Here is a 23,532-nt window from a genome sequence, read left to right as displayed (position 1 = left end):
GGTGCAAATACTCTCTAGCTATAGCTTTCTGACTCTTTACTAGGGACCCAGTAAAATGGATGCTTTAGACCAGAATAGTGATATAAACATGACCAATTTATGTTTATATATGAATGACCAATAAATTATGTGCCAGCAGCAATGCAATTACAGTAGAAAATTATTTTCTCTATAAAGTTTACAGCAAAACAAACTACATTATTTTAAGCTTTATTTGACTTTACAGTCTTAAAGGTGCTGAAATATGGTATTTTCCTGTCTGTCAGACAGTTTTGCAGTCTCTTGGCTGAACTGACGCTTTCCACTGGATTAATATACAGCAGCAATCAGGATTACCCATAAGTTACAAACCTCCAAAAAAGGAAATTTACAATTTTTAATCTATAAAGGGGAAGAGGAGGAAATCACGACAACTAAACTTATTTGTCTTTAATAAGATTCTAAAAATAGAAACAGGAATTGGGATATTTCTTCATTCAACATGAGAAGTCAATCTACCTGAACACCATCAAGCATTACATTATTTCTCATCAATGAGATACATAATCCCTTTCTTATTGCCATATCTTGCTTTTTCAGTAAATAGCATATCCAAAATATTGGTATAAGGGTCCAACCCACAGAGATTCTGTATACCATTTCTATTCCTGACAAACCATTCACCCATTCATCAGAATGGTATCTTCATCAAACCTATCAATGGCTACTTCCACCCTATGTTTGATTAAGACCATATGGTTTACTGAAGACTGAAAAAACCAGAATCCGTATTTAGGAAATCAGAACCTTTTCTGAGATGCATATAATGGCGAGGTAATTTTTAGGATGCAAAATAATCCTAATCTGAACACATTCACACAATGCCACAGAGCAACCTGAGATTCCACTCCCTGTAGATAGGTTTGAAAATGAAAGCTCAAAGAGCAAGACAAGAAGAAATAGCATGGGAGGGAAAGAATCTGCCATTTCTTGGAAGCAACACAGCCAAAATATTTTGATACCTCTCCCTGCTTCTGTTACGCAAACGTATGAGCAGGGAAAACAGCCCACAGCATGAAAAAATCAATACCCTATGAACCAGAACAGCAAAAATGCATCGAATTCAGAATCTACATAGGTTGTATACTAATTGCTTTCAAGCAATGCTGTATCAAAGACTTGTTAATAAATCTCTCTGCTGCATATTTCTTTAACTTACTTTTATACCTGTTAAAATAATGACAGCCATTTTAAAAATAATTTCTTAATAACTCCACCATTGCAGATTATTACATTCCATCCTTCAATAAAGACTGGATTACTTGATTCTAGGTGAATACCGAACCCCTTTGATGAAATATTGGAGATATAGGCACATTACAGCATGTGAGTTTGGGAAGGAATTTTTCCTATAAAGCAACTGAAATCCTGTAGCATTATTTTGAAGTTGAAAAATTAAATATAATATCTTTTTAGAAAAGAGTAACACTAGCACCAGAGACAGAATCACAAACTACAGTTCTAGAACAAAAAGTTTAGAGTTGGACCTTACCCCAGTACGAGCCGACCCTATAACAAGACACCAAGGAGTTTCGAAAAGTGTGTTGTTCTTCCTTTTCAGGGATATTAAGTCCAGCTTTGACACGATATCCATTTTGGAACAATTCTCCAAGAGATTTTTTACGCCTTCTAGCACTTTTATAAGTTTCTGTACGCGTGCCCCCAGAAGGGTTGTGGTAGACTAAAATCTTGCCAGGAATCATGACTATGTATCTTCAGCTTCAGGAGCACTGCACATAAGTATTGTGGTCCCGTCTTCAGTCACAGCATCCACTAATAGCAAAGATAGTCATATATTTACCCTTCTTTTTGCTAATTCAGTATCAACGTGGAGAGACAGCTCAGAGTTCTTTCTTTAACAGAACTTCTCTTTGGAAGCAGATGTATTTAACTGGACACAGGATAATGCGAAGTTCACCTTTACACGTTGCTACCAAAAGATAATTCAGTATAATCTAGTCCATTTCTGTTAGCATAAAACAGAATTAATTCAGATACAAAACTGAGCCTCACAGAACAGACTAAGAGTATCACAAACTGGATGGACAAAACAAATCACAGAAGCAGGCAGACAGTGCAGATGCTCCTCTGATCCATGATGTATTAGAGCTTAAAAGCCATCTTCTATCCGGATATTACCATATAAGCTTCTTTCAGATACACCAAAGAACCACACCCATTGATCCAAAACCCACAAATGTGATGCTGTTCACTTGGAATGAACAGGTACTCTCGTAAAGAATATAGTTGTAGTTCATGTACATAAAGGAAATTGTTTACTGTGTATTATTTTCTTTGGCAACTTTACATATCTGTCTTCCGGTTAAAGCTAGTATGCAGAAGGCAGAGGTCGCATAATCAGCCAACTCTTACAGGATTTATCCCAGATGAGATAAAAAAAAAAAAACCCACAACCACAATAACCCTTCATCTAATCCCAGTTAATGACAGCTATATTACTGGAGGAAAAAAAAAAAAAAAACAAAACACCAATTTAACCATCAAGCAAGAGCACAAAGAATAGAGCACATTAGTTCTCTCAAGCAGACTTGCTCTGTGAATATTCAACAAAACTGGATTTTTGTTCAGTCAGCTACCACCTCATTCAATTAGAAAAAACTCTTCAAAATAAAATGTAAATGTGAGATATTACCTTCCATGATACACAATATGCTTGCTTAGTCAACTTTTCTGCTTTAAGCATAACATACAAACTTCATCTTGAAAAGCTATCTTCATTTTGAGGAATATGCTTATCATTTCTATTTTTTGTCCCCAGAGGAGCCACAAAGATGTATATGCCAAAACTATATCAATATCTGGAGTACAATGCAAAGCAGACACAAAAATAGACTGCACCATGTGCTTATAGGAAACGTACAGGATCTCAAAGCATTTTGGAAATGTTATTAAAGCTTGACAATGCCAAATATAGAAATGGGGAGAACCGTACACTCAAATTTCAAGTAATATGCAGTGAGTGAATCAGAGGCAAACCACTTCTGGGACTCCTTTACATTGTAACCTTTACGCTATGTTCTTACAAACAACCCGGTCATGTTCCCACATGTTCCCACGTTCACAATAATAAAGTTCCACTGAGTCTAGTGGGAACAGTTTTTGATTCTATACATACGCATGCAGACATATGTATATCTGTGAGAACTTGAATCATTCCTCTCAAATTGGAAGGATTTGAACAAGGTAATACTTATCTGTGTTACTAATCACATCTTGTACAGCTCAAACTGAAATAATGTCCTACTTAGTTTTTACCATATAAGGCATACTATTTTTCTTTCTTTTTGTATTTCTTCTTGCATAGTATTATAATCTTGTTATTATCCAATTTTAAACCTATCATTAGTGTACTTTGTACTTAGCACAGCAAATGTGTGGGTGTAGAAACCATTTACCTTGTGAGCCTGGAACATCTCTAAAGGAAAACAGTACCCAAGTAATAAATAGCAAGAGTCAAGCTGTTTAGTTTACATAACCTATATTTTGGTTTTACTAATTTGACAGTATTCCTTAAACTCTCTTGGCTCCCTGGCATAGCCAGATTTTTATCAATTTTCTCTCTTTTTCTGTCAGTGCACTGTAAATCAGTTGCATACATCAAAATCTGAAAACAAGAATCAGATGACAAAATCTGGAAATAAATCTAAAATAAACCTGTTCCACAAGTTAAAAATCTGAATCTAAATTTCAGCAGCAGCAGGATGATGACACATTGGGCTGAGAAGCACTATTCAGCATCACAGAGTCACACAAAGATGCTTGTATTACTTTCCTGTGCAGAAGTTTCTGCTTTCCAAGGGAATGTTTTTTAGCATTTTGTTCTACAATCTGATTATGCAAGACAGCTTATTGTTTTCAGCGAGAGTACAGTTCTCTACCATCTATATTATCTACCTATTACTTGGCCAAATTTTTCATATTAGATGTAAAATTAGATTACAGAAAATTGTTCTCTGTAGGCTATTTTTTTTTTCTTCAGTTGTCAAGAAAAGCACCTTTTAGATATCTCATCATGTAGCTCAGATGAGCATCTGACTAAAAGTCTGAAGTCCAATTAAGCAGATGATGTCATTAGGAAAATGGCACTGTTTCCAGTGTTTCTGTACTTTTTCCTACCCCTGTGAAGGACACGGTTGAGTTTCCTGGTCTGAGGTAGACTTAAAACTCCTAAACTCTGTGTTATCAGAAGCACCAGAGATGTGTGCAATCAGCTTAAAAGTATTTACTCCAAACTAATCAACATTCATTCTGTTCTAAAGAGCTCTAGGATGACTTGTTAAAACCTACTGTACCTTCCATGAACCCAACCTATTTAAAGTATGTTATGAGCGAAGTTTTCTGTATTTTCAACAGAAGTGTATCCTTGGAGCATATCACTCCATGACCCTCTCTGAATTTGCCATAAAAATGGATTGATATACTTATGGAGGCATTGCTATCATTAAATAACAACTTGCTTTCAAAGTCCATCCACATGTGAAACTATTAATCTCAAGTACGCAGGAGAAAAAGGAAGACTTCTCAGCAGCTGAGCTCCACTTTACTTTTGGCTACTCAGGAACTAGGTGCTTGCTACACCATCTTGCAAGAGGGCAAGGGAAGAGCAGATCTTTGGCATAGACAACCAATGTATTAGGTAGAAGTGGGTATCAAATTATTGTCCTCTAAAGCACAGGTTAGACAGGGATGACTGATTTGCTGTGCTTTTGTAGGATACTATCTGCTTACAGTTGTGCCCAAAAGCACAATCTAGAAAAAACACAAAACACAAGGAAACCTGCCAAGGAGAAACTTGCTGTAGAGAAAAATAACTTTGACCATCCAGTGACCATTCTCTCCTTGAAAATTACTTTTTAATTTATTTTATGGTAAGGCAACACAGAATGTTCCACATGTTATCTTTCCTCTCTTTCAGGTTGCTACTTCTGAAACTACAGTGTAAAAGCCATTGTTCTGCAAGAAATGGCCCTTAAAATTTCCATTGGTCCTACTTCAAAAAGAGTAAAAGTATTATTCATAACACAAAAAAAAAATAACCTGGTGTATGTAAATATAAAAACTCTACAGGTTGGCCAACAACTATTTGGTACAGCTTTGTAGCATCGTCTTATGACAAAACCAAAACACTCTAATGTCCATTCTGCTAAGCACTTACCACTCATTAATCTCACTAATTGATTTAGAAGGTAAATTTACAATCCAAACTTAAGTTCCTGAAGAAATGCATATAGTTGCATTATTTTTTTTTCTATCTCCCCGTCTCAAAGTCTCAAGATATTAAACCATTTTCAGAAAGCTTGGCACTAGCAATAAGAAAAACAGAGTCACTACATATGTAAACATGAACTTTGCTGTTTTATATCACTTCAAGCAATGACTATGTCATATTCCATAAGACAAGCAGAGATATACCCAGTAGTGAATGAATAGCAGATCTTTACATAAAATCAGAGTGTATTATCCTGTAAGCAACATACTTTATAAAGGAAGTATTATCCCACCAAACTGATGGTGGTGCCATTTTTAATGAAAGGCTGAAAGCATGAAGGAAGCATAGACAATATTCATACTTAACTCATGGAAAAAAGAGCTAGGGAGAAAAGGAATTTATTCATTGGTCATTTTGTTATTTTTTTATCTTACAGTTGCATAATCCTTTCTAGATACTGAAGTCCTTATTCAAAAAGGATGCAAAATATGCTTTTTTTAATTCTTTGATTTTTGGAGAATAACTTAATTGGACAATTTACTGATGATGCTACTAAAATCAAGATGACCCTTGAAATAAGAGGATACACCTCAGCAAGCTAACCTTGCAGAGAGGTGGCACTGAAGGTTGGAAACTTGGGGTTTGTTTTTTAAAGTGCCCATTACAACTCAATATACAGTAGTTTCACTTCCTGAAGAACAACAAGTTAGCATCTTGTATAATTTTCCCCGGCATTCATCAGGAACAAATTGCACTAAAATCAGGAATATACTATTCTGAGAGGCTGTGACTGTGGGGTAGGACAAATGATAAGAACAAAGGCAAAGGAAGGACAAAGGCCAGATCTAAAGCCTGACTCACACTGCAGGCCTCACGTTGGTTTAAAAAAAGACTTGCAATTCTGCCTGTCTTTGCTGCTGTGAGTCACAAGGCAGGGGCCATAACTGCCAAAGAAACAATGAGCATACTATGAAATAAGACTTGAAAAGAAGTCAAATATTTCAGTTCTAATCAACTGGTATGATATAATGCATCCTAGCCATTGAACCTTCTTTAGCCTTTGAATTGCACCAAGAAAATATTTAAAGAATAGATATGGGCAGATACATGCAGATATATTAATTATGAAAAACTGGTTATGAAAATGATACACCACGAACTTCTATACATGATTATGATCCAAGTGCAATTAAAAAAAAAAAAAAATCAGTTTTCTGACCAGATGGGTGCCAAACTTCATAAAATATTTATGCTTGTCCAAGAGAAGTGATGCCCTTTTACTCAGTGTACAGAAAGATTCTTTGCACGTAGTTTAAATTTATATTGTAATAACAACAAATAGAGTATTTCATATCAGTTGTCAGATTAAGAATTTAGGCATAAAATTTCATAGAAATCAAAGATTGTGTTTTAACAGCTTTTTTTTTTAATATAGCAGTCATGTAGGTTCATACACCACCTATCAGTATCCCTTATTTCACCCCATGCCAGCACTAAAAAGTAGTCTTCACCTATTCAGTATTGTATCATGTTTAAATACAAAGTCTGAGAACTGCAAGTTCAGCACTAAGGCTGAATGAAGAATAAATCCAATAAAGGGCGTAGCATTTAAAACTCCTCTCTTCAAACTCATGTCAGACAGAAAATCTATCCGTGATCTGCCTACTGAGAAGCAAATTCTCAGTGAGTTTCAAGTGCACACAAATGCTTGCACTAATAGGCCAATGCTACCGAATCGCTAAGAATAGATAGGGAAAATTTCTATGCACTATCACAGTAGATTAGAACCAGTGCCTAGAAAAGTAGGTGTCTCATGTTTTTCTAGAAGATGCTGTTCCTTCAAATCTATATATCATTTGCTATTTTCCGCTGAATACAACATATTTCTTATACGATCCACCTTGCATGCAACTGTGTATCATTTTCTTTAGATGAATTTCCAAGTTAAGAGTGAGCATGAGAGAATCCAGATTAACCTATCTTGGTTTGTTTTTATTTTCTAGATGTCTCTGCTTTTACAGTGCTCATATCTACACTTTGCCCACAATAGGAAGGAAAGTGAAACAATGCAGAAGCATCCAAACTCAGTGTTAATATGGGATTTAATAGAAAATAAAAGCTGGGATCACACTATTTTCTTTACAAATTATCCCATCTCATTTGAATTTATACTTGCAATATCTTACATGTAGACACTCAGATGTTCATTGACTGCCATGCCATCATGATAGATATTGCCTGCCAACTAACCACTATAAAAATAACTTTTTCTTAAGAGTTAGGAGTGTCTTAACCACATATCTAGTCATTACTAACCACTTTGTTAACTATTGTTTAATATTAAGTATTTGAATTTTAAATAATTAAATTATATAAAAAGTATATATAAATTGTATATATACACAATACAAATTTTAATATGTAATAATATAAATTATCTTTATTTTATTACATACATAATTAATCACTTAAGCACATAATTAAAAAGTGAACTTCTAAATAATGTCATATCTATTGCCTACAGTAGCCTTTACATAACAGAACATTGGTAAGAACACCTATAGGATTTAGAATTTTAATAGCAGCTATGGAAGTTGGATGTTGAATAGGAAAGGGTCACAAAGGTTGAATTTTGAAAAAAGAATAAATACGAAGGTTGTGAAAGGCATTCATATCATATTAGGATTTTATATTTATCCCACTGTGATTATTTCCTCTTCTGTCACAAGGCTGAAGAGGCATTACATCCTTGAACTTCACTGACTCACTTGACTTACCTCAGAGAAAAGCATTCCAGATCAGAATTAAGTAAAAGTGAGCAAACTGATGCAGTGTGAAAATAATATTCACTCCGACATCAGCACATAGTGTCAATGCCATACTTGGCCATTAACATTAGAGCTATCTCATAGCAATAAAAGACCTTTCTGCTAGGCTATGGAGATATGCATCCGCATCCCCTAAGTCTAGCATCAACTGAAATTATTCTACATCTTGAAGCACACGACACTTCGAACGACCAAGGGGCTGCAGTGTAGATGAATGAGATTGACATTAACTGCTGGATGCACAGTGATTGGAAAGGAACCAGTGTATCTCTGTAGCACAGCATGAACACACCTGTACATAAAACTCATACAGTTCTGAAGGAAAATGTTCCACACAGTAAGAGGGTGACCAAAGAAAAACATAACCAGCAATTAGGAAGACAATAAAGCTGATAGATAATTTATACTGAGCAGCAGAGTAATTAGATGATAATGGGGAAATAACCACTGGAGTTTTGAGTACCTTGGAAACCTCATAATGCAGTAGACTAAACCATTTTGCTCTCAGTCATCTTTGCTTATGAGGGACTACAACATTTTCCTTTTGATTATGCAGATTATTGTCTCCAGATATCCTGACTTGAATGCAAAACCTCTTGAAAATGAACTTGACAGGTAAGATACTAAATGGCTGATTCTTTTCAGCTAAACCTCCACAGTGATGCTAAAATATTATTATTTTTAATAAAAACAGCACTCAGAATCATAGAATCGTTTAGTTGGAAAAGACCTCTAAGATCATCAAGTCCAATCGTTAATCTAGCACTGCCAAGTTCTAGAAACCATGTTCCTAAGCACCACATCTACAGGTCTCGTAAATGCCTCCAGGGATGGTGACTCAACCACTTCCCTGGGCAGCCTGTTCCAAGGCCTGACCACTCTTTCAGTAAAGAAATTTTTCCTGATGTCCAATCTAAACCTCCCTTGGCGCAACTTGAGGCCACTTCCTCTTGGCCTATTGCTTGATACTTGGGAGAAGAGACTGACACCCACCTCGCTACAACCTCCTTTCAGGTAGTTGTAGAGAGTGATAAGGTCTCCCCTGAGCATCCTTTTCTCCAGGCTAAACCCCAGTTCCCTCAGCTGCTCCTCATAAGACTTGTGCTCCAGACCCTTCACTAGTTTCACTGCCCTTCTTTGGACATGCTCATGTCCTTCCTGTAGTGAGGGGCCCAAAACTGAACACAGGATTCGAGGTGCGGCCTCACCAGTGACGAGTACAGGGGGACAATCACCTCCCTACTCCTGCTGGCCACACTATTTCTGATACAGGCCAGGATGCCGTTGGCCTTCTTGGCCACCTGGGCACACTGCTGGCCCATGTTCAGCCGGCTGTCAATCAGCACCCCCAGGTCCTTTTCCTCCGGGCAGCTTTCCAGCCACTCTTCCCCAAGCCTGTAGCTGCCTGTTGTGGCCGAAGTGCAGGACCCGGCACTTGGCCTTGTTGAACCTCATACAGTTGGCCTCGGCCCATCGATCCAGCCTGTCCAGGTCCCTCTGCAGAGCCTTCCTACCCTCCAGCAGATCAACACTCCCGCCCTACTTGGTGTCATCTGCAAACTTACTGAGGGAGCACTCGATCCCCTCATCCAGATCGTTGATAAAGGTATTAAACAGAACTGGCTGCAATACTGAGCCCTGGGGAACACCACTTGTGACCGGCCACCAACTGGATTTAACTCCATTTACCACAACTCTCTGGGCTTGGCCATCCAGCCAGTTTTTTACCCAGTGAAGAGTACGCCTGCCCAAGCAGTAAGCAGCCACTTTCTCCATGAGAATGCTGTGGGAAACACTGTCAAAGGCTTTACTAAAGTCTAGGTAGACAACATCGACAGCCTTTCCCTCATCCACCAACCGGGTCACCTTGTCGCAGAAGGAGATCAGGTTAGTCAAGCAGGACCCTGCCTTTCATGCTGACTGGGCCTGATCACCTGGTTGTCCTGTACGTGCCACGTGATGGCACTCACGATGATCTGCTCCATAACCGGCCCCAGCATCAAGGGCAGACTGATAGGCTTGTAGTTCCCCGGATCCTCCTTCCGGCCCTTCTTGTAGATGGGCATCACATTTGCTAACTTCCAGTCAACTGGAACCTCCCCGGTTAGCCAGGACTGCTGATAAAGGATTGAAAGTGGCTTGGTGAGCACTTCTGCCAGCTCCCACAGTACCCTTGGGTGGATCCCACTGGTCCCATGTGTGTCTAAGTGATGTAGCAGGTCGCTAACCATTTCCCCTTGGATTATGGGGGCTTCATTCTGCTCCCTGTCCCTGATTTCCAGCTCAGGGGGCTGGGTACCCTGAGAACAACTCAGCTTGCTATTAAAGACTGAGGCAAAGAAGGCATTAAGTACCTCAGCCTTTTCCTCATCCTTTGTCACTATATTTCCCCCCGCATCCAAGAAAGGATGGAGATTCTCCTTAGACCTCCATTTGTTGCTAATGTATTTATAGAAACATTTTTTTATTGTCTTTTACAGCAGTAGCCAGATCAAGTTCTAGCTGGGCTTTGGCCCCTCTAATTTTCTCCCTGCATAAACTCACGACATCTTTGTAGTCCTCCTGAGTTGCTTGCCCCTTCTTCCAAAGTTCATAAACTCTCCTTTTTTTCCCTGAGTTCCAGCCAAAGCTCTCTGTTCAGCCGGCTCGTCTTTTGGCACATGGGGACGGCCTGCTCCTATGCCTTTATGATCTCCTTCTTGAAGAATGTCCAGCCTTCCTGGACTCCTTTGCCCTTCAGAACTGCCTCCCAAGGGACTCTGTCAACCAGGCTCCTGAACAGGCCAAAGTCTGTCCTCCAGAAGCCCAAGGTGGCAGTTCTGCTGACCCCCCTCCTTACTTCTTCAAGAATTGAAAACTCATTTCGTGATTGCTATGCCCAAGACAGCCTCCAACTATCACATCACCCACAAGTCCTTCTCTGCTTGCAAACAACAGGTCCAGCGGGGCACCTTCCCTAGGTTGGCTCACTCACCAGCTGTGTCAGGAAGTTATCTTCCACACACTCCAGGAACCTCCTAGACTGTATCTTCTCTGTTGTATTGTATTTCCAGCAAACATCTGGCAAGTTGAAGTCCCCCATGAAAATAAGGGCTAGTGATTGCCCTTACAGGATAATGCTGAACAAAATGCTGTGTACTAGACCTACCTCTGTACAGTACACTTCCATCTGCCTTACTTTATAGAAGCTGATTTAAAAAGAAGACAAAATCATTTTACCTATGTAAAAAAAGACAATTTTAGAAGTTTAAATACTGTTTTTAAATTAAAAGATGCATTATTCTATTTTTGATCTTTATCTGCCATCTGCTATATTTTTACTAGCAACAAACAAAAGAGCTGATAAAGTCAAATAGGCTGCTTTTCCAATATCTCAGCTTTTGCCCTGAAGTAGCAACTAGAGAGATTTTACAAGAAAGCCTACTTCTGGCAAATGCCCGTGCAATTTTGAAGACAAGATAAGCTTAGATAGTTGGAACCTAAAATAACAAGAAAATTCAAGTTCTTTGGCTTCATATCCCTTTATACATATTAAATCAGAGAAGTAAGATCGGTAAACAGATTTAGAGCAAAATGTTTCATAACTAACATAAGCCTATATAAAATTTGCAAACACAATGTACTGACTTTTTCAAAAAGAGTTAAGAACTAAATGTCTGAATGAAAAAAAGCGCACTCCAATGTTTGGTAGCAGCTTATTTAACACTGCTCCATATTAAAAAGTTCCCTGAACAGAAGAAACTGGAAAAAGCAGCAGGAAGAGCCAAAAGCATGCATTTATAAAGAACAAGCAAATACTGCCCTCTGAGTACCATTAGCTTTATTGGCAAAGACCTTCTGGCAATCCATCAGGTACACCACTGCAGTGCAAGTAGTTGTGGAGGAGTCAATGATGTCAGAGACACTTTTGTGATGCAAAGAAATGTCCTTACATTTATGGACTGGATTTTCTCTGCTGTGTTTCTATTTTTATTTTATTATTTAGAATTGGAGATAGTATGATACTAAACACTGCTGAAGGTGATAACAAGGTTAATGAATGCTGTGTCTAGAGGTCAGCAGTGAATCAAGAATAAGCCCTGCATAATGTAAGCATGGACACTATAAATACAGAAGTACTAGAGAACCTTAGGCATTCAAAAATCAATGGCAAAACAAGTGGCAAAAAGTGGCAAACTATGAAAGATACTGTTTTCTTGACTTAAGTCAATATTGTATGAAACTCTGCCAGATGGTATAAATATCCTGCAGTCCAAAACCTCAGAAAAAGCCTTAAATAATTTAGCTGGAAGAACACCTATCTCTATATGGCAAATTTTCCTTCTCTACGTGTCACCTGACTTTGTATAGCAAATTACTGCAATTGCAAAAATTGAATAGTGGATCAAGAAACACATTGAGGAGGAATGTAGCATTGTTACAAACTGTTATCCATCCAGCTGTTACTTCTGAACTGTCACATAAGCAGGAAGGTCAGAATTTTGTTCATATTGATACCTGAAGCATAGAAGCACAAGAAGTAATCTTACCTAATCCCAATGGGTTTTTGGCCTATCAGGTGATAGGCAGTCATCTAAATAAATGTATTAATGAAGTTTCCCCTTTTGAGTTTGGAATTATAAGAGTGAAAATCTCAAATCCTCTCTTGACTTTTCTTATATTCATACATATAAAGTTGAGCGAAGGAATTGCCAAAAGATTATTAAAAGGATATGAATGATCTGGTTTAAATAAACCTCCAATCTCAGTTGAGTATGTAAGCTCATTCAGAGTTCTCTGATATTCAGTAAGAACAACCACAACATGAACTTTCTAAAGTCTTGTATGGAATTCCTAACTTCTAATCTTTCTAGTGAGATCCCAACTATCTTTGCATCAGTTCATATCAATTCCAGTCTCAATAGGATTTTCTTGTGACTAATTCAGTCTTGCAAAAAGGTCAGAAGGAATATGGCTAGGTTTTTGGTTTTGTTTTTTGTTTTTGTTTTTTTTTTTTTTTAAATTACTTAAACTGCATAATGCATCTTTTCTTAATTCCACATAAACCAAGCCTCGTGCACTACAGAGCACACTAGACAACTGTTGCTGAATTAATGAGAGCTACATGGACATTTCAGCACATTTAGTCCAGGGCTTAGAAGGTAAAAGAGATCCTTTAAGCTGTGTTACAGAAGTTAGATGCTTAGAAATACAAAATGAGCTAAAGCTCATTTGAGCTAAAAGCTCAAAAATGGTCACCAGAAATCATAAAACTTACGTTAAAATTACCAGAATATAAACTCTCATGTTCTAGGTATAAGGACTTCTGGTTTGGGGCTTATGCAGATATTAATTATATTACTTGTAAAGTATAAAATAGTGTAAACAACAAGCATTGAAAATTCAAAGTTGAGAAGATCACGCTCTGCAACAACATTACGCAGATTCAATGTATTAAAAAAAACAGTTACCAAGAAATCAGTGAAAGAAGATATCGGGGGAAAAAACTACTGGATAATGTATAACAAATAGATTGAATGCCTACAAGGTACTGTAGAAGTTAACATACTATCTTGGAGCCAAGACATGAAATTCTATTTTCAACTGGTCTTTCAGCTGACTTTTAAAAATAAGAAACAATTAGTTAAATAAAAAAAATTAATCTTATCTCTCACATTACCATTCAGGAAAGTGTGCAGGTTAGTTACATGCTGTAGATACCTCAGGAAAATTTAGAAAGCATCTGACTAATGATAATGCAATGATCTTTTTGGACACTACAAGTAGTATTTTTAAATGCCCCTCATGCAAAGGAATACAAATGCCAAAAGACAGCATAAGTGAATTATGGGTTCCATAAGCAGTTTGAGGAAAGGGGATTCTTCTTTTAGAACAATATTCCATATTCCGCTAAAGACAAAACTGTACAGTTTGCATAGCCTTCATTTGAGTAGTAGGGACTTTATCACAGAGTCTGTAAGACCACTGAAACCATTAAAGAACACAAGAGCAGTAAATAGTAATAAAGTAATTAAACTGATAATAAAAAGCAGGGTAAAAAGAAAACATTAGCATGTTTTTTCACATAATATCCAGATATTAAGAACATATTTTGATTAGACAAGAAGGGTTATGGAGAGAAGAAAATTACATAACATCTTACCAAAAAATGCAAAATGTTTGGTTATTAAGAGGAATTGCAGTGATTTATTTTCATAGAATCATAGAATCATAGAATCATACAGGTTGGAAAAGACCTCTAAGATCATCGTGTCCAACCGTCAACCCAACACCACCATGCCCACTACACCATGTCCCTAAGGGCCTCATCTACACGTCTTTTAAATACCTCCAGGGATGGTGACTCCACCACTTCCCTGGGCAGCCTGTTCCAAGGCCTGACCACTCTTTCAGTAAAGAAATTTTTCCTAATGTTCAATCTAAACCTCCCTTGGCACAACTTGAGGCCATTTCCTCTTGTCCTATCGCTTGTTACTTGGGAGAAGAGACCAACACCCACCTCGCTACACCCTCCTTTCAGGTAGTTGTAGAGTGCGATGAGGTCTCCCCTCAGCCTCCTCTTCTCCAGGCTAAACAACCCCAGTTCCCTCAGCCGCTCCTCATAAGACTTGTGCTCCAGGCCCTTCACCAGCTTCGTTGCCCTCCTCTGGACGCGCTCCAGCACCTCCATGTCCTTCTTGTAGTGAGGGGCCCAAAACTGAACACAGTATTCGAGGTGCGGCCTCACCAGTGCCGAGTACAGGGGCACGATCACCTCCCTATTCCTGCTGGCCACACTATTTCTGATACAGGCCAGGATGCCGTTGGCCTTCTTGGCCACCTGAGCACACTGCCGGCTCATGTTCAGCCGGCTGTCAACCAGTACCCCCAGGTCCTTTTCCTCTGGGCAGCTTTCCAGCCACTCTTCCCCAAGCCTGTAGCGTTGCCTGGGGTTGTTGTGGCCGAAGTGCAGGACCCGGCACTTGGCTTTGTTGAATCTCATACAGTTGGCCTCGGCCCATCGATCCAGCCTGTCCAGGTCCCTCTGCAGAGCCTTCCTACCCTCCAGCAGATCAACACTCCCGCCCAACTTGGTGTCGTCTGCAAACTTACTGAGGGAGCACTCGATCCCCTCGTCCAGATCATTGATGAAGATATTGAACAGGACCGGCCCCAAAACTGAGCCCTGGGGAACACCGCTCGTGACTGGCCGCCAACTGGATTTAACTCCGTTCACCACAACTCTCTGGGCTCGGCCGTCCAGCCAGTTTTTTACCCAGCGAAGAGTGTACCTGTCTAGGCCGTGAGCCGCCAGCTTCTCTAGGAGAATGCTGTGGGAGACAGTGTCAAAGGCCTTACTGAAGTCCAAGTAGACCACATCCACTGCCTTTCCCTCATCCACTAGGCGGGTCACCTGGTCATAGAAGGAGATCAGGTTGGTCAAGCAGGACCTGCCTTCCATGAACCCGTGCTGGCTGGGCCTGATCCCCTGGTTGTCCCGGACATGGCTCGTGAGCACCCTCAAAACCAACCGCTCCATGATCTTCCCCGGCACCGAGGTCAGGCTGACCGGCCTGTAGTTCCCCGGATCCTCCTTCCGGCCCTTCTTGTAGATGGGAGTCACATTGGTGAGCCTCCAGTCGTCCGGGACTTCCCCAGTTAACCAGGACTGCTGGTAAATGATGGAGAGCGGCTCGGCAAGCTCCTCCGCCAGCTCCCTCAGAACCCTCGGGTGGATCCCATCCGGCCCCATAGACTTGTGAACATCCAGGTGGCATAGCAGGTCATGAACTTCATCCTCTTGAATTATGGGGGGTTTATCCTGCTTGTCGTCCCTGTCTTCCAGCTCAGGGGGCTGAGTACCCTGAGGACAACTGCTCTGACTATTAAAGACTGAAGACTATTTTCAGCATAAATCCCATAAACTTGATATTACCATACTATTAGTATCCTAGAGGGAGTATGACTGAATGAAATATGAGTGAAAAAGTTAAAATCACTTATTTAAAGCAATATAACTGGTATCAGCTATGCTATTAAGTTGCAATAGCTCCTCAACATTCAGAGAATATGACTACTTTTGGGCTAAGCCTGCCACTCATTCACACAGGAAAAATGAAGGTACCCCCCTACCTATGGCCCCTCCCAATCAGAGTAGAGTAGAAAACAGAATGAATTTAGGGTCAATTTTCTATGCAGTGTTAAGTACCACTCACAGAGAGTGATAGACTGGGAACAGATGATTTAAATTATCCAGTTTACTTTGAATTCAGAGTTGTAGGGAAGCAAGCACACAGTTTCTACGAATGTCAGCTAGATGACAGGAACTAATGACACTTGAGACACTGTCCTTGTGTTTCTCCTCTGCTCCAGTTGTCTTTTGGCTAATTTGTTTGAGCTATCAGGAGGAGAGAAGAGAAGCATATTTTCAGACTTGTGTGCAACAATATTCATAAGAATTGGTTGTGGATGTTATGACAAATACATATTTGTCACAAGGTTACCTTTTGCTATTAATATTGTAACAACTAAAAGGCTGTTGTGAAGTATCACTTTAACTGATACCCGTCAAAACGTACACGCTCTGTGAAAAATGAACTGATTAAGGTATCTAGAAGAAAGCAAAGAATTGTTGTCTTCAATATAATACAGATGTGATACAGTCCATTCAATGACACAGTATTGACAAATCACCAAGCAGATTGAGTATTCAGAACTATTTTCATTAAATTCATTCTGATACCTGTTTGAAGGCATTTGAAGTGTACGAAGAAATGTCACTGCACAGAAAAGTAGTGCATGTGCACATATATATAAAATACAATTCTCCTAGGAAATTTTACATAATTTAGCTTCCATTATATATAAAATAACTTCTAATGTAAGTAAAATGACACGAAATGTTTTAAAGCTGTATAAAATACACTAGCTTTGTAAGTTGTATTGTAGAATTTGGATGTGTATTCAAAGTTTTTGCCAACAGATGGCAGAAATGCACAATACTTAACCAACAAAATCATTGCAAATGATTGCAAATTTAAGGTGCTAAGAAAGGGACAGTTTTGAGACTTGTGGATGCATCAAAAGACAGTGAATTATTATAGAGTTTTGGAGCTCATAATTCCTCTCTCACACAGGTAGCTCTACAATTTAGTTATCAGAGCACTTCTTTGTGTCAGTATAACTAAGGTACTGCTCTAAGTTCCACCAAAAGATATATGTTTTCCAAAAGGAATAAAGTGTTCTGCAGATTCAAATATGGTTTCAGGCTGAGCTGTTCCATAGAAGTTATGTCAAAAAAGTCTACAGGGTATGGAAACAAATGTTGTTTTCGCGTCACAGATTTTTAACTAAAGCTTCATCTTGAAGCACACTTGCTGGATGGCCAGGAGACCATCACACCATCAGCTTAACTATCTTAATAAGACACACTGCTTTTTCTCCAAAGCCATTTATCTCTTTCCACAGAGGGAAACCAATTTCATTCTTTGACTCACAAAAATAGCTGAATGTCTACCAGAGATGTTGGACTTCTCAGACCAGAAATTTATCATCCAAAATTACTCGAGTTGTCTGTCACAGGACCTGGACAGAATTTGAGCAAGGACTGGAAAAAAGGATCCCCTCTTTTCCATAACTATGCTAATCAACACACAAAGGGATTTGTTTGCTATGCTGTGTATGTGTCTATGTTTGCATCTGTTGTCTGTCTTCTTTTCCCCATTGTAAATCTTCAATTATTTTCTGAAAAAATAGCATGACTTCAGCAGCAGCCTAGACTAAAGGGGATGTCAGGGAAGAAGGATCATGAAAAAATCTTCCTGATAATAGAATCTATTAGGAATCAAACAGTTTCTATCGCTTGAAATTTTGTACAGTAGAATAGATGAAGCACTGAAAGTACATGGTCAGGCAAAGGAAATGGATTGTTCAATAGATCTTTTCTATCTTTAATTTCTGTGATTCAATAATATGAGACACAATCAAATCCATATATTAGCCTTTATTTAAATCACTGTAGTTCTAAGGCCGATTGTTCCTCATTTGCGTGTCCTTGTAAATGCGAAGCCAAGATTATATTTTATATGTTTAATCTTCCTCTAACAATACCATCCTGTCAAGGCAATTTATTCCAATACAGGCTGCTCATAAAATCAGTATTTCCTTTTTCATAAGCATGCAAGTACATGATAAAAGGCATTTCAGTTATTTTAAGTGCCTTTGCTATCATAGAAGATAGAATAACAGTTTTAAGTTGTGTGTAGAGTGTTTGTAAATCATTACTGAATACAACTGAAAGATGTTCATTTGTTGCAGGGCTCTCCAACTTGGCAGACTGCAAGCTATCCAAAGAAACAAAGATCTGAAACTGAAACTTAGCTATGATACTCAGATCATTATGACTTTGTGTTAAAAAAAAAGTTTTACTGTGACATTATTTCTCCCGTTGCAATTTTTTTGTTGTCGTGGTTTAACCTGGCAGGCAGCCAAATACCACGCAGCCGCTCACTCACTCCCCCCACCCCCAGCGGGACGGGGAGAGAATCGGAAGGGTAAGAGTGAGAAAAACTCGTGGGTTGAGATAAAGACAGTTTAATAGAACAGAAAAAGGGAAAATAATAATGATAATGATAAAATATACAAAATGAGTGATGCACAATGCAATTGCTCACCACCCGTGCTGACCGATAACCAAGTAGCGATCGGTACTTCCTGGATCACGCCTACCCTTCATATACTGAGCATGACGTCACATGGTATGGAATACCCCCTTAGCCAGCTGGGCTGGCTGTCCTGATTATGTTCCCTCCCATCTTGTGTACCTAGCTCAGTCAGTAAGCACGGGAGCTGTCCTTGGACTAGGAGGCCACTTAGCAACAACTGAAAACATCAGTGTGTTATCAACATTCTCCTCATACTAAATCCAAAACACAGCACTAGGAAGAAATTTAACCCTATCCCAGCTGAAATCAGGACATTTGTTTTCATCCAACCACCTTTTTAGCCTACCTTCAGTTAGACTGTAAAGACAGTATCTAGACTCAGTAGTGCACTGAAATAATTTGGTTGAAATTAACTGTCAAAATTACCTGTAAAATCTCAAGAGCCAGAAACTCCACCCTTTCTGTTTATCATTCTTTCCTTGGGAAGATTCTCTCCACTCCACAGAAGCCTGCACTTGAAGTGGAGAATTGTTCTTCTATCACTATCAGAAAGTTTCTTGTACAGTGTTGTGCAAGAAATATTTATGATTTTATAAAGCAGAGCTTTAGTTTATGTGTAAGTATCTACATAAATGCTACAAAACAGTACTGGAAAAGTATCAAGGGGATCTACATGCAAATGAACATCAGAAAACACACCGATGTTTGTATCTCTTACAGTTTTAAGTCAGAGCATAACAAATTTTTATATCTACTGTCAAGGAATGTACATCACTGAATTACAGATTCATTAAAATTTTCCTCCCTTTCTCTACTCTCCCCCAATCTTTCAATAATATGTAGATTATTCCATGTGCCAGCTGTATTCTGCTCATGTAGTTCCTTTTCTTATGCTACCCTATGCTAGCAAAAATGATACCCTAGAAATCCTTTCTAAAGGATTTATCAAATCTAAAAATTTGGTATTTTGCAGGTTTAAAGTGCTGTTGTGCTTTCAGCTGTACATTAGACAGTGAACACCCTACCATTCCTAGAAACCTTTTGATGGAAAAGCCTAACCTGATCCATCTTGCATATTGAATTTTCTTTGCATACTGGAATCCAGGTGGAAGATTAGCTTTGAAACAACATCCTTTATGAATACTGATTGAAAATTTCATTCATATATGTTTTGAGATACAAAAATACATTTTATGAACAACTGAATGCAAAAGAGCAGCAGGGAAAGTGGAAGGCCTCACATACTAAGAGTTACATAATAGCTGAACGGTGGCATTTCTGAACTAGTGTAAGAAAAGGAAAAATCCCACTGGCTTTCCGGTATAGTACATTAAAAGATGATACATTCAGACCACATGTCCTCTGCTATACTTCACATTTTTCTATAAGCATTTAGTGCTCTCCAAAGGCAAAGTTTATTTTTTATTTAGGATGGTTTGGGTTTTTTGAATCCTGTTTAAACTGTGTGTTCGAACTTACTTCATTGTCAGTTAGCTAAACCAGGACAGTTCTTGTGAAATAGGGAATTCAGGGAGTCACATTCTGGTGACTTTAATTCTGCCTAGTACTTAGATGAACTTATCACAGCTGACTTACATGAATCAATAGCGAAATAAACTGGAAAGATCCTGATGCACAATACATACCAGACAATGTATTGTATTTGGGCTCCTAAATGATCTCGAAATTTAAAGCATATAAAGGAATCCTGCTTAATCAGTAACAAATTCTTAAAACATACACAGAATTATTGGGATACATTGAAGTCCGAACCTGTTAAATGATTTTCACATTGCCTAACATTAAGCACTCCCTATTTACTTGCCCTGCTAGAAGGCTAACCTCCCCGAGATTCCTATTTCCACAGGGATACTTGGTGCAGAAACCAGAACTTACGTGTCCTCAATCATCCTCCGCTCAAGGATATCTCTCTCAATTACAAAAATTATATAAAAGGAAAAGTAGGCATCTAACCTGAAACTGTAAATAATATGGTCCAAACACCCTCCCTTCCCCTCCACTCACACTCCCAGTCCTGCCACTGTATTACCTACAAGTATGTCCAAAGTATTTGAGCTCCACAGACAGAGTAAATTTTGCCATCTCTTTAAAAGGTGTAAAGGAATAGACAATCTTCATTAATATACTTCAGTGTATTTGCTTAAAAATGCTTTCATCACAGCATCTCAAAATAATAATTTGCTGATCTAAATTACAGCTATGTCAGGGACTCCAGTAATTCACATTTTTGAATTAGTGAATTATTTCACCAGGGATGATTTCCCCTAAAGTGAAAACCCCTTTGGAATAAACACAGTAGAAGCAGGTGCAAAGCTCAAACATTGTAAACATGTCACTCCTAAGATGACTACATTAAAAAAAAAAAAAAATCTGTGCCTCAGCAGATGCTAAATGTCTCAGGAGGATTCCATGAGAAAACAGGTAAAGTGGGACTATAAACAAGAAACCAATAAAAAGTGACATTGGTGTAATTAAGAGAGATGGAAATCCTTTCAGCCTTATGAATAAATGTAAGTACAATGCTTAAGTCTGCTTGCAAAATGACATAAATCTTGTAAAAACTATCCAGCAGAAACTGCTAAACGGGCAACTCTCTCATTATTCCTGTTGGTACTGTTAGATTGCTGTGTCACCATGAGTCAGTCAATTATGCATTCACTTTCACAAAGGGTATTAATCTCAAATAATTCTCTCTTCGCCTCATTTCCCAAATTTTGCAGTTTTGCTATTTTCTCATTTCATATTCCTTTTCTATGGATCCTGCGATTCTAGTTTTTGCTCTTAGATAGTCTTCACCTCCAATGATTTCAATCTCAAAGTTCTGGGAAATTCTGATATGTCACATTCAAATGTGAAAATACATCCCGTCAATTCACATAATACGAAGAAACTGGGATTGAGTTATAGCTAGTGAAATCAGCAATTTTCTTTTAAGCATATGCTTGTTTTTTATTTACATACCTTCTTTTTTTTATTTGATTTCCTATCATAATATGGAACTGTATGACATTTTCTCCTTCAAAAAGCATTACTTTGTTTTATGTACATGACAGAAGTATGTGATGAAGACAGTAATCGTATGAGGATCTCTAGTGATCTTTTCTGGCTGTTTTACTGCTTTCTTCTTCGGCATACTAATAACCACTGATGTATACAGTATGAACTCTAATGTGGTTATATATTTATTAATCTCTTTTCATACAACAGTAATTCATCAATAATTTTTGGATCTTTGCACTTCTGTATCAAGTTGAAAATATTATAATACTACAAAAGATCCTCTGTTTTATTTTCCTTTCCATGTGATTTAAGATGACACTCTCTTCAGTTTTCAGGGACAATGAGTGCCTGTATTTCTGGAGAAATGGATTGTCAAATTGTGAGGTTTCATATGTTGTCTAAAGGCATGGCATTCACAAAGTATGCCATTTTTAGGAAGTTTTCCCTGAATAAAAACTCCCAAATTTTGACCTTCATATTACTTAACTAGAGAGAATACGCAATTTGTACAAGAAACTTCATATGCCAAACTTCATACGGTGTTCTTTAATTGATTTATTTTGTCTGCTCTGCTTCATTTTGTATTCCCTTTTACATGTGGCATTGTCTTCTCTAATGCATTCCTAGCAGTCCTACACAAACGTTAAGCCCAGTAAGTGTCTAAACAAATCTTCCAAATGTGTTGTTTCAGTGGATTTAAAATTTAGCTATGTTGGCTCAAAATGTGAAGAAAATTTGTTGATTTCATTGTTGACAATGATGCATAGCAATCCAATTCAGTGAATGAATGGTCTGGATCACCTGTTAAGGTTGTAAGCTGAGACAATTACATCAAATTCACCGTTTTATAAAAACAGCCTCATGTTATGCAGTACTTCCAGCTGGAGTTCACCACCACTTAAGAGTAGGAGATTATATTAACGAATCAAGAACAAAATGGACTTAGTAAATGCTTTTTCTGACATAACCCACCTGTCTGCTGAAATAGCAAGTTCACTGCAAAAACAACTTTGGTAACATTCTTCTGCTTACGCGATGCCACAAGATGAAGAAATTCTCCATCAAAACGTGCAAGGTTTAAGTAATTTTATAACAGCTATTAAAAGGAAAAACTATTTTACTTACCAAGCCAACTTCTGTTTAAATATACTGACACAAACACTGGAGGGACCGTGAAGAAATCTACTACTGAGTTAACTTCTAGCCAAAACCATAGCTTGTCATTGGCTGCTATGAACTGAAAAAAAAAAGAGGGGGAGGGATGAAAGAATCAGATTATGCTCATGGTGGTTGCAAGTATGTGCAATATTTTCGATTCTAAAATATTAAACTCCAAAGTTAGTGAAGAAATAACTGATGTTTTAGGTTAGTCCAAACAAAACAACATGTCTCACTGGAAGGAAGTCTGTATTGTGTATTGCTTGATAACCACATTGAGATTAAAATGAAAGGTCTAACTAAAGAGACAGATCATTTATATAATGACTCGTAATATCTGTGCTAAAAAACATCTTCTCCACATATATTAATAATGTATCAGTAATATTAGAAAAGTGTAGGTAAGTATAAAATATTTCAAAGTATATCACCTTTGCTCTAGCACACCAAACATGTTGGTAGTAGTCTCATCATGTATTTGCTGTTCACATGTTTCTAAATACATGATAGTTTACAAAGAGTCCCATTATCATCCTATCCAGAGGTAATCACCAGGATGACTCCTACAAGGCATAATTCAGGATTGCAGCAGCACTTCAGTCCTTCAAATTGT

At 38.2% G+C, this 23,532-nt stretch overlaps 1 protein-coding gene across 13 annotated transcripts in view; it reads right to left on the bottom strand.

Annotated features, from left to right (window-relative positions):
• Positions 1 to 23,532, bottom strand: part of KCNMA1 (potassium calcium-activated channel subfamily M alpha 1) — a 526,570-nt gene that overhangs the window by 187,355 nt on the left and 315,683 nt on the right. For all 13 annotated transcript variants that reach the window (XM_075154402.1, XM_075154386.1, XM_075154389.1 and 10 more), the window contains exon 5: positions 22,887 to 22,998. In XM_075154402.1, the coding sequence (XP_075010503.1) occupies positions 22,887 to 22,998 (112 nt within the window). The remainder of the gene's footprint in view (positions 1 to 22,886; positions 22,999 to 23,532) is intronic.

Source organism: Calonectris borealis, chromosome 7 (assembly GCF_964195595.1).
Source record: "Calonectris borealis chromosome 7, bCalBor7.hap1.2, whole genome shotgun sequence".
NCBI lineage: Eukaryota > Metazoa > Chordata > Aves > Procellariiformes > Procellariidae > Calonectris > Calonectris borealis.
Note: the sequence above shows the minus strand (reverse complement) of the source record. Positions and strands in the feature narration are given on the sequence as shown.